Source organism: Bos indicus, chromosome 8 (assembly GCF_029378745.1).
Source record: "Bos indicus isolate NIAB-ARS_2022 breed Sahiwal x Tharparkar chromosome 8, NIAB-ARS_B.indTharparkar_mat_pri_1.0, whole genome shotgun sequence".
Lineage (NCBI taxonomy): Eukaryota > Metazoa > Chordata > Mammalia > Artiodactyla > Bovidae > Bos > Bos indicus.
The window spans coordinates 110,853,281-110,865,413 of NC_091767.1; the positions used below are offsets into that span (position 1 = coordinate 110,853,281).

Consider the following 12,133-nt stretch of genomic DNA (forward strand, 5'->3'; position numbering starts at 1 on the left):
ATTCACCAACATCTGGGTTCCGATTTCATACTTCATTGATTTAAAAGGTAGTGAAGAAGCGAAATCCAAATGCCTCTCCATGTTGAACTCTGCATGCAAACCCCTCCCATCCATTCGATAGCAGTGAAGGTACCCGGAAAATGCAAAATAACAGAGGGTCTCCACCACGTGGGAACCCCTCCTCCCTTTCCTGCTCAGTGAACTGGATCACCTTCCATTCCCTACAGAATATAATAATTGACCTTAAGAAATCCAGGAAAAGAAACACCTCAACGTCTTTCTCAGTATTTCTGCCATGAGTCCAAAACATTTTCAATAAGCCCTGAAAGTCTCTCCACAAATGAGAGGTCTCCTGCATCTCCTGCATGAGCAGGCGGGTTCTTTACCACTGCGCCACCTGGGAAGCCCCAATCCAGACGCTACCTCTTGGCAACTATGACGTCTATGATTTTTCTTCAAAAGCAATAGGATGTCAAGTCTGCACATTTGCATATGCCATTAAGAACTTAGATCGCAAGCCAGCTAGCTCACAAAATACCTCTATCTGGGTGGCCCTGAAAAACTCAAGATACTGACAATTTGGAGGGCCCTTTGGATAGGGAGCATCCTGGGCATTTGGGAGAAGAAAATGGAAATCCCCTCCGGAACATCTCACTTTTATCTCGGGCCTCAAAGAATCTCCTCAAAACACGAATTCCGTGGAAAAGGAGTCATTTGCATTCAAAACGTAAGTAAACTAACAAGGCTAGCAAGGACCACAGGAGAAAACCAGGTGAAAGAAGAGAAGATGGAGGCAAGTTCAAATAGTGGGATTGCAGGCGCAGATCATGTTGGGAAGCGCAGTGCAAAACAGCCGTAAAAGGAGAAAGTCCCTGGGAAAATGGCGAAGGGCCAGAAGCACTCGGCTTTGCGCTAAGGACAGAAAGACATCTCCTGCCTTTGGTTATTCTGGGCACCAAGAGTTAATAATAAATAGGGATGTTACTTGTGAGAGCGGGTTGTGGGAGAAGCCCATGAGTCATTTAGAGCGCGCTGTCCTTGAAATGTTTCTACTGATTATGTGTTAACTCCGTATGCGCTCTGCTGGCCACATACTTTAAGCTCTTTGTTCCTGCTTCTATAAAAAAGCTCGACTGCAGAAATAAACTTGTCAGTCCTTGTGAGAGACTGTCCACGTGTCCTTCTTCCAGGTTCGTCGCTTCCAAGTCCCGGGAGAAAATCCCCAACAGATCACAGCGGGACAAGACCTCAACAAAAGGCAAACTGAAAACACATGCAGGACCGAGAGACCCAAGAGAATAAAACGGAAGCTTTGAAAGAAGAACCAGACAGCATGTTTGGAAATGAAAAATTAAATGATTTAAAATTCAATGAGTAGGTTTGATAGTGTAGGACACAGAGGCAGAAAAATTAATCAGAAGATCTATGTGAAGAGAGTGCCTAGATTACAGCACAACGTTGAGAGAGAGAGAGAGACGAGAAAGAGGAGGTCTGAGCCAGTGAAACAGGCCCGCCCACACCCACTTGGACACTGGAAGCAGAGCGGGAAGACAAGGCAGAGCGCATCCAAAGAGGCTGGCTGAGAACTCCCCCGAGCTGGCGACGCCACCATCCGGGATGCAGGGAGCGCCAGAAAGGCCGCACTTAGACACGCTGCTAAAAGCACAGCATCCGGACTCAACCCGTGCATTTCAAAAAGCCAAAAAGGATAAAACTTTACTTTCAAAGAAGCGAAAGATGATGGCTGATTTCTCATCAGCGACCACTGAGTTAGAAGACAATGAAAAGCACCTTCCATGGGCTGAAGGACACTGTCATCCACAGATTTATTACAAAAAAGAAAAAGGATGAGAAGACCTCGGCTCCGGGAACCGTGGGCTGAGGAACCCTGATCAACGTGTCCTCTTAGAAACAAGTACAACTGGACAAACTGAAAAACACACCTCTGCAACGTAACAAGGTAGTGAGGGGTCAGCACAGTCCAGGAAAGACAGGAAATAGAAAGACAAGAGCCCGGTGTCTGGGGCCACTTTGGTTTCGGGGTGGTGGCTGCTGGGAGCAGAGAGCAGAGAGGATGAACCACAGACAAAGCATGGCCTCAGGGCCCGCCAGCCAGGGGGTCGTCATGACCCACTCTCCTAGAGACCCCTGGGTGGTCCGAACCACCCCACACTCTGAAGCTGTGTTAAAGTGACCGTGACCTGGGATGATACCATTCAAATTATTTCTGCAAATAAGTTTTAAAAGTAAAAATGTGCAGCACAGAGAGATAATGAGGCAGAGGGCGAGAGAAGACAGCCTAACAGAGACGCAGCTGTAACAAGAGCCACTGTGGCTTTGGGCTGGACCACTCCTGCCCAGGAGACCCAGCAGCTAGATCTCCCGTGGATGCCTCACGACACGGATGAAGCTTCCTGCCATGGGCATGAGCCTGCAAGCACCTGCCCCGTCAGGCCTTCAGATGTGACTGCACCAGCATCTTGATTGCAAACACACGAGAGTCTCTGAAGCAGAACCACTTGACTAAGTTGCTCCAGACTTCCTGGTAGGAGGAACTATGAGACAATAAACACTGCTTCCCACCAGTAAGCTCTCATGAACAGGACACGCAGCAACCGATAACCCACATGCTGTCCGGGAGGAAGTCTCACCCACGTGCACCAGGAGATGGGTAGAGGAATGTGCACAAGTGTGCTGACTTAGCATGAAGTTTAAAACAACCCCAATTATCTACCAACAGATTGAATAAATAAACTGGTATGTCAGTCAACAAAATAATACCTAACAGTGAAAACAAATGACCTATAGTTACATGCTGTTAACATGGATGACGGAGAAGGCAATGGCACCCCACTCCAGTACCTTGCCTGGAAAATCCCATGGACCGAGGAGCCTGGAAGGCTGCAGTCCATGGGGTCGCTGAGGGTCGGACACGACTGAGTGACTTCACTTCCACTTTTCACTTTCATGCATTGGAGAAGGAAATGGCAGCCCACTCCAGTGTTCTTGCCTGAAGAATCCCAGGGACAGGGGAGCCTGGTGGGCTGCTGTCTATGGGGTCACACAGATTCAGACATACCTGAAGCGACTTAGCAGCAGCAACAACATGGATGAGCCTCAGAAGCATATTATTGTGTGAAAAAGCAAGTAACAAAATACACACAGCATAATTGCATTTACATAAAGTACATAAAACACTGGGAAAAAATGTATCCTTCAGGGATAGATTATTATGAAACGATGATTATCACAAAAGCCAAAATAGTGTTTCCGTGTGGGCAAGGGATGGGAGTGGAGATAGGAGGTTTTGAAAATACTGGTCATCCTCTTTTCCTGAATCCCGATCGTGGTTCACACAGAGGCTTGCTTTATTACTATTCTTTAAACTACACATAAAATTGCACATACTCCTCTGTATATGGGGCTTCCCAGGAAGCTCAGTGGTAAAGAATCTGCCTGACAACACAGGAGATGCAAGAGACACGGGATATGCAGATTTGATCCCTGGGTGGGGAAGATCCCCTGGAGGAGGAAACAGCAACCCACTCCAATATCCTTGCCTGCAGAATCCCACGAACAGAAGAGCCTGGAGGGCTACAGTGCATGAGGTCGAAAGAGCTGAACATGACTCAGCAACTGAGCACACACACACTCCTCTGTGTACAGGACATATTTCACAATAAAAGAAATGGCGTCAACAACATGTAAGGAACAGAAATGATATCTCTAAAGGAAGACACAAGACGTGAGTGACGCCAAGGCAGCCCGGGAATCCACGGAGGACGAACAAACAAGTGATTTTCTCCCTTCCGCTCTGTTGTGCAGTGCAAGTTGTTCAGCTGTGTCTGACTCTTCGCGACCCCATGGACCATACAGTTTATGGAATTCTCCAGGCCAGAATACTGCAGTGGGTAGCCTTCCCCTTCTCCTGAGGATCTTCCCAACCCAGAGATCAAACCCAAGTCTCCCACATTGCAGGCGAATTCTTTACCAGTTGAGCCACAAGGGAAGCCCAAGAATGCTGGAGTGGGTAGCCTATCCCTTTTCCAGCAGATCTCGCTGACCTAGGAATCAAACCAGGGTCTCCTGCATTGCAGGCGGATTCTGCTCTCTAAAGGAAGCCTTTTCTGAGGTCCTGCACTTCAACACCTGTGCCTGTCCGCACAGTCTCTGCTTTCTCTTCTGCAGTTACTTCTGTTTGTGTCTTATCTCCCCGAAACACACACGGAAAGGCCCTCGCAGCCTCCCCAGTTCTCCCAGGCTGCCCTCCAGGAAGACGCGCACAATAGCTTTTGTTAAGGAACTTAAGAAAGCGCTGCACTGATATGACATTTGTATAACGAGGTACCCAGAGCTTACAGAAACGATGGAGACTGTCAGAGCACAGAGACAGACGTACTCCTGGAGAGAAAAGTAAGGCTATGAATAGAAGTGTGGTGACCCCATTTGCTGAAAGATCTCACAAACTGGTATTGCACTAATACCATCCCCAGGCTAAATGAAACAGAACTGAATTCACGCTCTGGGTGGGCACCCAAAGCACTACGGACGGCCTGAACCCGGCCAGCTCCATCATGGCTTTCCAGGGGGCTCTGGAATTGGTACATGGGCCTGTTTGCTCAGGACACCTACATCCTTCCCTGGCTGCGGTCCTGACCTCTGCAGCGCTGGGGTGGCAGGGGTGTCCCTGCCCTGCTCCCAGCGGGCATTCAGAGGCTGGAAGGCACATCTGCATTTCCTTAGCTGCCAGAACTTCCAGAATCCCAGGTGCCTGTCCTCAGTAGGGTCTGAATCTAGCAGGATAGAGAATGGTGAGCAGGCCCACAGCACTCTTCAGGAGGCACACTCATGGAAGGGCGTGCGCCCAGGTCCCCAGGGACGCCAGTCTGGACCAGTTATGACCCAGCTCTGCCTCCCTCTCTGCTCTGTGTGGCCAACTCCCCTTCTCCCCGCAGAGCTTCCCGCCTTTCCAAAGAGGCGCGCCCTGGCGCCCTATTTTCACTGCCAGGCCCGCCGTCCTCTCCCCATCCCCTTCCTGACCCTCTGCATCACTGACGTTCCGGGGACAGACTCTGCTCGGCCCTGATCACCAGGCGGATGGTGCATGGCGCGCCAGGAGTTGGCGCCGGCCGGGCAGAGTCGGCGCTGTCCCCGTCTGGGGGGCCGGACGGCGGCCCCCGCGGGGCAGGGGCGCGCGGGCCGCGGGCACTTACTCCAGCTTCTTGAAGCGCTCGCGCCCGGCCGCCACGTACTTGCCGCCGGCCTGCAGCGAGTCCAGCTCCAGCACCGGGCGACCGCGCGTCGGCGTGAAGAGGCGCCGCACGCCGAACGGCACCTCCACCTGCTCGGTCAGCTGCTCCAGCAGCGCCTCGAAGGTGGCCACGCGGCGCCGCGACAGCACGAACTTGCGGCCCACGTAGAACTGGTCGCCGTTGCGGTACACCACGATGGTCTTGGCGGGCGTGGTGTCCACCAGCGCGTGCGGCGCGCGCGAGCCCATGGCCGCGCACCTCCGCTGCCGCCCGGCCGCCGCCCGTGTGCTCCAGCCGCCGCAGGGCAGCCCGGCCCCCGGGGCGCCGGGTCCACGGGCCCACCGCCCGCGCTGACGCCACCGGCAATTGTGACCGCCGCCCACCTGCCCCGCCGCCCAGGAAAGAGGCGGCCAAGCCAGACAGGGGAGGGGCGGGGGCAGGGCCAGGCCAGGCGACGGGCATCCGAGTCCCGGCAGGTGAGGCCCGCGGAGCTCGGGGCCACGGAGGGAGGCACCCGCCACAGTGTGGGGTGGGAGGCCAAGGGTGCCCTGGGCCCCACCGGGACCCTCCCCCTGCTCCTCCGCCTCCCGCTCTGCCGAGCAGAGGGGAGATGGCGGACAGGACCATCCAGACAATTAAAGCTGGTCAGAGGATGTGCCACGAACCATCCAGAGCACGTGGGAATCCAGGCGAGCAGGCGCAGCTGGCCGCGCTGCCTCCAAAGTGTAACCTTCAGAATGCACCTTCGTGTGCAGCAGGAGCGAGTCAAGGGCCTGGGTGACCTTGGGAAGGTCACTTCCTGTTCCAGGTAAAGGCAAGCCCCGCCTCTTCAACCCAGACAGAGAATGCTTCTAGGATTATATTTTTCCAGTGGCTTTGATGGGCTTCAGCAAACTTTTCAGGACAGTAGACTACGTATGAAGTGCTAAAGTACCTCTGAAGGCACAGAATACCGATGTTATAAAAGTATCAGTGTCTTGTACAACTGTTTAAAAAAGTAATAAAGAAACCCTGCTATTGCACAGCCACAGCCAGGCTTTGAACTACCAAGTGTCCCACGAGTGAGTGGTACCCGACTCTGTGGTCCCATGGACTGGGGTCCGCCAGGCTCTTGTGTCCATGGGGTTTCCTAGGCAAGCATCCTGGAGTGGGTTGCCAGGCCCTCCTCCAGGGGATCCTCCCAATCCAGGGATCCAACTGCCAAGCACTCCATTAAATGACATTAAATGACACTAAATGTCACCAGTGTGTGAGAGTGACCACTTTATTAAATCATCAGGAATTACATTGACCTTCAAAACACTAATTGCTAGAAACTTAAGTTTCAGGTGTTGAAAATACTTCAGAAGAAGAGTCTGAGTCACTGTACAGGTTCCATGTGGGTTAGAGGTTCGCCCTGAACCCCGCCTTCACCGAGAACCTCATCATGGGCTTCTCGCGGGGCCGCAAGAGGCAGATGGAGCTGGGAAAGCCCTTGAGTCGGAGGCGACTCACGCCCCCGTCGGGGGTGATGGTGAACTTGGCATGGGTGATGACGTCCTGCAGTTCGGGGGTCAGGCTGTCCAGCACATGCATCTCATCGGGCTTCAGCTGGAAAGAGAGGGGAGGCGGAGGTCCTTGTAATGACCAGGGGGATGACTCTCCCAAGGCCACCCATCCACTTGGACTCTAGGCCTTAAAAGGTGAAAAGTTATTCCATGATAATAATTTGGCTCGCCTAGCAATCTGCTTTTGGGGACAGGATGCCCCAAAGAGACCGGCATGAATACTCAGGTCCCCGTGATGTTTCTGATAGTTAAGTAAGCAGACAAACTGGTGAGAAAAAGAAAGCAGACAGGGGGCCATGGGAGCGGTCACCCTTCACTAAGGGGAGCAGCGCTCACTCCCGTCTCTGACCTGAAAATGACCACGCCCCTCCTGCATCCATCCCACGGCTGGCCCCATCCTGCTGCCCCTAAATATGCTAGCTCCCTGCTTAAAGAGTTAGTACATCGCGGAAACGTTTCTCCATGTATGCATGCTTGAACAAGGTGGTCTAAAAGAAAATTTGAGAGTTAGGTATGCAAAAACGTGAGACGAGACAGCCCGTCATCTTATTATACAAAGGGGCGGAGACAGTTTTTAAAATCTCATTCATTGCACAGTTCAACTGAGCAGAAGCTTTGGGGTGGAACTGTAACCCTTTGAAATCCGGCCTTGACTGAAGTAGCCCGCTGGAGGGCTGCCTGCGTGACCCCAAGGGGTCGCACACCACACTACCTTTGTGACTGGAAGCAGTGGCTTCCACTTATGGCCCGGAAGGTCCCACTTCTGCCTGACCATGTCTTCCTCCTCCTGAGTCGTCAGGATGCAGCCATCCACCTTACAGCTCTCAGGAGAATTACCTATTGGAACAAGACAAAGGGCACCTTCTCCACTCTGTCTGCACTCAGCGCAGTTTGGTTTATGGAATGTTGACCTTTTAAATCAGATCGAAAGACCCAGCAAAAAGTGAGCATGGGTGAGGTGAGCATGCTTCTGGGGCACAGTGAGAGGACATCCCAGTGACTGTTTCTGTGTCTTTAATATACACGCGCGTGTACATATGTGTGTGCACGTGTGTATATACGTGCATGTGTGTACGTGCGTGTGTACACGTGTGTGTGTGGGTGTATGTATTAGGCCTTGCGTGTTTGATATTATAACTGGATGCTGGCTTGTTCCCGATCCCCATGACCATCATCCTGGCTGACAGAGATAGCCAAGGCCACGACCAGTGCATCCATGCCACGTTGCACTTTGGGGTCCCTGGCTCCACGGATTTGCTGCTTTCTACCCTGGCCCTGGTGGCTCAGAGGTTAAAGCGTCTGCCTGGAAGGCGGGAGAGCCAGGTTCGATCCCTGGGTCGGGAAGATCCCCTGGAGAAGGAAATGGCAACCCACTCCAGTGCTCTTGCCTTGAGAATCCCATGGAGGGAGGAGCCTGGTAGGCTACAGTCTGTGGGGTCGCAAAGAGTCGGACATGACTGAGCGACTTCACTTTCACCCTGATTTTGGCTAAACTGTCCCTTGCAAAAATAAAGAAGTGACTTTAAACTACCACACAGAGAACCGTGGATGAAATATATCACTAGAGATGATTATTGAACATCCGAAACAGCAAGAAGATAGCAGGACTGACATTCCTCCTGACCTTCAGGAGCTGCCCTGGGCCAGTCATGCTGAAAAGTGGAAACAGTGGCTGCTAATCAGATCTAAACCATGGTCTTCCCAACAGGAGTTCAAATTATCAAGACCTCTTAAAACTGTTTACATCTACCCATTGAGGATGAACTTCACCTTAAATATATACTGACCCTTGGTGGAAGAGTTAATAGTTGAGTGAGGTCATAATGATTCACAAGACATTTAAAAATCAAGCATGCAGTGTATGAATACAAACTGCTGTATTTACTCAAAGACGGCCAAAGAGTCATCAGACACCCACCACGGTGCTTGGCAAGACCTAACGATTATAGAAGTTCAGTAACCTCTTTTGAACTTAATAGAATGGAACATGTATCTATTTCATAAGAACATAAATAAGGAATATTAAGGGTGCTTTTTCCAAGTATTATTTTACTAAAGGAAGGCCGTAATTTAAAATGTGTGTAGAGCACTGCCCGGAGAAGAAACAGTCACCAAGCTGCCTGCGATCCCTCCCCTGAGACGATACCCCCACCCCGTTCTTTCGACGACCTAACCAGCAAGTGTTTCATAGGCTTTTTCCACATGGAGTTCAGGGCCCCTGTGGTGAAGAGCCTTAGTGCCTCATAGAACCTCATGACTTTTGTGGTCGAGTGCACATCTAATGCTTTATAAAGAGAGAAGCAGAGTGCGAAGAGTTCACATAACACGCTTGAAGCTGCACAACTGTGAGTGGAGAGCCAGGTCCACAGCCCACCGCCCTGAGTCCCTCCCCTGCTGGAGCCTGCTGTCTTTATTCTTTTTCATAGTTTTAATTTAGTTGCGGCATGGAGCCTCCTGCCATCATGACCAGCACACCAATTATAAGCGGTTTCCTAGTGCCATTACGTTTACCTTTGAAATATTTTGTGTCAATTTCGATTTGAGTTATTACTCCAGGATGCGCCAATCGGAAAACTGCCCACTCACAGCCTGGAACCAGGAGAATACCATTCTCATCATTCTAGAATTTAAAAAAAGGAAGAAACAACCTAAGTCAGCTTGCTGTCATTCAAGACAGCAATCCTGAAAACCATCCAGCAACAAGGTTAGCACGCACGTGTCATTTCCTCCTGAAAGGAGTAGGGCATCCCTGGTGGTAAAGAGTCTGCCTGCAATGCAGGAGACCAGGGCTCAGTCCCCGGGTTGGGAAGATCCCCTGGAGGACAGCATGGCAACCCCCTCCAGTACTCTTGCCTGGGAAATCCCATGGAGAGAGGAACCTGGCGGGCTACAGTCCACAGGATCGCAAAAAGCTGGACCTGACTTAGCACACATGTACGTGAACTCAGGTAGTATGCTGTACTCCAAAGGGTGTTTATCCAACCCAGCCAATAGCTCCTGTGGTTGGTTTGACTTTTCAAAGTAGATATGTCTTTGACCACATCTATACCAATATATGACCTGCCTCCAAACACAAGTTTCTAGTGAGGAGAGTTTGTTTATATTTGGAAGCATTGGGTGATACAAAAACTAACCCGTGAAAGGGGTGTTTACAATTAAGTCTGTGATATGATTTACACACTGAAAGGTGTTTTCTTTCCTTTTTTACTTCCTTACCTTGAGTTAGTTACTGGTCAAATTAAACAGCTGAGCCATCACACGTTCACAGAAGTGGTCTCACCCAGGGATACACAAAAATCAAAGATGAGGAAATGGTGCTTTTTTTTTTCTCTCCAGATCAACAAATTTACTCATGGGCTTTTATTAAATTTAGATGCTCTAGCTTTTTTGTATTAAAAAAGGGATGATTCCAGTGATGTGTTAGAACAGCCAGCGTTAATTAGCAAGTTTGACCTCTAGGTCTTTCTGTGTAGTCTGGCTCTGATATCACATTGAAGCAGTAGAAGATTTAGAAAACATGTAGAAGCAGCAAGTATTTACAAAAACGCCTGAGAGGTTTCTAAACTATCAGTCTCCTTGACATCAAATGAAGAAAACAACCTTTACTTTCTGGGAAGCGCTGGGACGCAGCTTTCACATCTCACCTCCAGTATCGGGGGCCTGTCCAGCCTCCGTGCGGTTTCCCAGCCGTCTGCCATTGACGTCGCCGTGCCGACTCCTGCCAAAAACAGTGTTTGGTGGTATGTCAGAGTACCATCGCATTTTATCCTAAACGCGAGAATGTTTAGAATAAACATTCACTGGCGTGATCAGAGCAGACCCCGTGCGCCTGAGCAGTGCAACATCCGTGGTTTCCATTAAGGTGAATGCGTCAGCAAGTTCACACCCGAGCAACTGCTTAAGCCAAAATTAGGGAGATTGCTATTGATTTACTTCCTGTCTTAAAGGCTTTCGATCCTGTATGAAGGACCTCACCCACCCATATGGCTTGAGACGGCCCCTTCCTCTTAAGTGATTCATACCATACCGGGTGCTCAGTGTGAGGCCCACATGTCCCAAGCTCCTCAAGCATCGTCTCACCTATTAAATTGTTTGGGTGCCCAAAATGTGCATTGCTAAATCCTACACAGGCACCCCCATAGGCGACGGTCACCAGGTCTAACGGTTCTTTGGGGTCACCCGCGGTCCAGTCCTTTTGTCCAGTACCATACACCCTAAGACGTGCGATTCCACCATCTGAAACGGAGACGTGCCATATTATTATTATTACCTGGGAAAAGTTGCCATTGGTAGATCTTAAAACACAGAGCTCCGCATACCTGCCTGCTCTGCTTCTTAAACACACTGAGCCCAAAGCCCCAGGGCCTTTGCAGCTGCCACCCCCTTGTCCTCAGACAACTTTCCTGCTGCCCAGGACCTCTCATTGTTCTCAGGTCTCAGCTTAATTGTGTGGCCCCAGGAAGGCCTTCTTTCCCTCTCTAGAGCCATCTCCTTCCTGCCCCCACCCCCACCTCAGCCACGGTCTGATTCCCCGGGTCAAGGTTATCAACCCCCCCCACACACACTTATTTATTCCACTGCACTAATCACAGTCCAAAATTATCTTGTTCTTAAGTCCCTGATAAGAAGTCTCCCAAAAGCAGAATCTAAAAATCTTTGAAGGCCAGAATAGCTACCTGTCTTGCTTGCTTCCGTGTGGCACACAGTAAATACATATTTGTGTTTTGGTGAATTAACTCCAGGAAAGCCAAAAATCAGTTGGTAAATTCACTGCAGATATAATGCTTGGTGCCCGAAATCAACATTGCTAAATCCCACACCAACTTACACAAGATCTTAGGTTTTTATTTTTACACACGTTGCTTTGCAGTGCGGTTGAGAATACTGAAGATAACATTCACAAATTCAAGTAGCTGCTGACAACCAGAGCACCTAAACAGTAGGTCTGCAGAGCAAAAAATAACTACCAAGATCCACTTATATTGTGTGAGTCTAATAAAATGAATGTTTTTTAGTTGAGCATCATGTCCTAGAAGGTGGAACCCAAGTTTTTTTATACAGAAGCTCAAAATCACTAATCAGAATATTCTAATGAAACAAGCCCTATATTTTTACATGAAAAATTTGGTGAAATTGAGTGATCTGAAAGAACTTCGACAGAACAGTGGAGTCTTGGCATTTACAGTAAATGAAACCAGGCTGTGCTCGTATTTGTTGGTGTTCAGCCCCTCCGTCACGTCCAACGCTGCGACCCCACGCACTGCGGCACACCAGGCCTCCCTGTCCTTCACCATCTCCTGGAGTGTTGTTATAAAACCCAAGAAAATATACTAA

At 50.1% G+C, this 12,133-nt stretch overlaps 2 protein-coding genes across 3 annotated transcripts in view; both read right to left on the minus strand.

Annotated features, from left to right (window-relative positions):
- Positions 1 to 5,500, minus strand: part of DCDC2C (doublecortin domain containing 2C) — a 66,517-nt gene extending 61,017 nt beyond the window's left edge. The window contains exon 1 of the mRNA XM_070795409.1: positions 5,214 to 5,500. Within this exon, the coding sequence (XP_070651510.1) occupies positions 5,214 to 5,500 (287 nt within the window). The remainder of the gene's footprint in view (positions 1 to 5,213) is intronic.
- Positions 5,501 to 6,498: 998 nt separating this feature from the next.
- The window catches only part of ALLC (allantoicase), a 30,461-nt gene continuing 24,826 nt past the window's right edge, over positions 6,499 to 12,133 (minus strand). For both annotated transcript variants that reach the window (XM_070795410.1, XM_070795411.1), the window contains exons 9-13: positions 10,880 to 11,035; positions 10,444 to 10,517; positions 9,311 to 9,419; positions 7,512 to 7,636; positions 6,499 to 6,842 (exon numbers count right to left, since the gene is read on the minus strand). In XM_070795410.1, coding sequence (XP_070651511.1) covers positions 6,636 to 6,842; positions 7,512 to 7,636; positions 9,311 to 9,419; positions 10,444 to 10,517; positions 10,880 to 11,035 — 671 coding nt within the window. In that variant the 3' untranslated portion in view covers positions 6,499 to 6,635. The remainder of the gene's footprint in view (positions 6,843 to 7,511; positions 7,637 to 9,310; positions 9,420 to 10,443; positions 10,518 to 10,879; positions 11,036 to 12,133) is intronic.